This window comes from Athene cunicularia (assembly GCF_003259725.1).
Source record: "Athene cunicularia isolate RWA chromosome 6 unlocalized genomic scaffold, athCun1 chr6_part1, whole genome shotgun sequence".
NCBI classification, from domain to species: Eukaryota; Metazoa; Chordata; class Aves; order Strigiformes; family Strigidae; genus Athene; species Athene cunicularia.
In genome coordinates, this window is record NW_020799105.1 from 22,318,730 (window position 1) to 22,320,943 (window position 2,214).

Here is a 2,214-nt window from a genome sequence, read left to right on the forward strand (position 1 = left end):
TGCCATGCTGTACTTCACTGGCAAAGCACATGAAAGAGGCAGCACATGCAAGACACAGGAATACCAGTCAGGACATGAATAATACATAAAATGAGTGTTGCCATTTTTAATATTGAATCAGATCTAGAGTATGCAAAAATATGATTTTGCCTGATTATTCACCTCGATGCTACTTTTCCACAGACATCCAACAGAAACCTTATTAACCTCTTGCAACCAGCACTCTGAGTGCAATCACTAAAGACTCCTGCTGACATCTTCTTCTGCTATTTCTTTCGGCATGCTCCTCTCCTTGCTATATCCCTTCTGTTGTTTCTCCATGTAAGACGACCATGTGTCTTAAATGCTGATACAGTACTTGCACAAACACGATGGCTGTTGGACACTATCCTACCTGCTACCTGCCAACAACAATTTTCAGGTATTATTATTAATCTTGTAATTGGCTAGTGTCTAGTTAAAGCAGTTCTTTATTTAGTGCCATAACTACTTTCCAGGCCACTAAATAGGGTTAGAGTTAACTCCGAGAATACATATCAATATCTGGGTATAGATTGAGACTGTGCTAACAAGGCAAATAACCATTTATTGTGTTTTATTTTTTTAAATTATACATATTTAAAAGTAATTCTCTGGGCTGGAATTCACCTGTGCAAAGCAGTGTTTCTACTGAGCCCCACTAAATGATCTTTTATAACGCTGTGATGTTTTTCAGGAGAGTCTTCAGGTTGTGAAATTTCCCTTTCCCTGCAACAGCTGGTTCTCCTCTGGACACAGCTATAAATCACATCTGCAACACATTCGCAGTCTTATAACTGTTAACAGCCAGAGAAACTCTCTTTGTCCAACAAAATATTACCCACACCCTTGTTTTTCAGTGCTATAATTATTCTGGGTTAGATTTGCACTACCGTTCCAGGAGAAAAGAAGCAGTAAGAGTTCTTTAGACACAGCCTTAGGCTATTGGTCTGGGGCAGATAAATTATTACTTTAAAAGTATTTGCTCAATAATTTAAAAAAGGTGAAAAGAGGAAGAGGAGGAGAGAGGAAAGCCATAGTTCTGTTCTAGTCTATGCAGCTGGACCATGGAAAGAAGTGACCCCTAATCTGCCACTCCTTCTGCAACACTCTCCTTGGACTCTACAGTATCTGCTGGCTTTTCTATGAAAAGAGTTCAAAGTTGCAATGAGGTTCTGTATTTTGATTTTAAAGAATCAATCTGTTTATCTGCACTGCTGGTTTGGGTTTTTTACCTGTTCGAATATCATGATTAACACCTTCTACTGAAATAACAGCATTTGGGATTCCCTTTCCATGCACATCTTTTACTATGCCTTTGATGCCCCGATGGACCTATTGAGAGAACAAACAAAGAAATGAATATTGCACAGCAATGAACAGCACTATGATTGGGAAGATACAACAAATTATTAATTTCATATGTGCATTACACGTATTATATTCCTACTTTATGTTTCACACAATTTTGAAATATCATTATTAACCCAGTATCAGCCTTCCAGGCATTAGTTACTTGTGAAACAGCTTACAAATTTTGTCAGGATTCCTGAGGCATCAAATTCAAGACGTAGATAAAATGAGCAGATAAAGCAGCAGATATAAGGGTTTTTTTTCCTGGCAGTCCTTTCTGGCAAGCTCTACACTCACATCAGATTTAACAAGCTTCGTTATTTTCTTCTCCTAAATCAAAACAGCCTGGTTGAAGTGATATGCCACTATTGCTTGTAGGTGAGCTTTCTATCGCAAATACAGAATCACAGAATCATTGAGGTTGGAAAAGCCCTTGAAGCTCCTCCATGAACCTGACCCTGACCGTTCCCAACTCCCCCAGATCCCTCAGCGCTGGCTCAGCCCGACTCTTCAACCCCTCCAGGGATCCCGGGGACTCCCCCCTGCCCTGGGCAGCCCATTCCAACGCCCAACAGCCCCTTCTGCACAGAAATCCTTCCTCAGAGCCAGCCTGACCCTGCCCTGGGCAGCTTGAGGCCATTCCCTCGGGGCCTGGCGCTGGGGCCTTGGCTCCAGAGACTCATCCCCCCTCTCTGCCCCCTCCTGGCAGGGAGTTGCCGAGGGCCAGGAGGTCTCCCCTCAGCCTCCTCTTCTCCAGACTGAACCCCCCCAGTTCCCCCAGCCGCTCCCCAGCAGACCTGTGCTCCAGACCCTGCCCCAGCTCCGTTGCCCTTCTCTGGCCAC

The 2,214-nt window shown here is 43.4% G+C and overlaps 1 protein-coding gene across 1 annotated transcript in view; it reads right to left on the reverse strand.

The window, feature by feature from the left end:
* Positions 1-1,102: 1,102 nt before the first annotated feature.
* CPXM2 (carboxypeptidase X, M14 family member 2) overlaps positions 1,103-2,214 on the reverse strand; it is a 43,244-nt gene continuing 42,132 nt past the window's right edge. The window contains exons 12-13 of the mRNA XM_026851559.1: positions 1,254-1,353; positions 1,103-1,161 (exon numbers count right to left, since the gene is read on the reverse strand). Coding sequence (XP_026707360.1) covers positions 1,103-1,161; positions 1,254-1,353 — 159 coding nt within the window. The remainder of the gene's footprint in view (positions 1,162-1,253; positions 1,354-2,214) is intronic.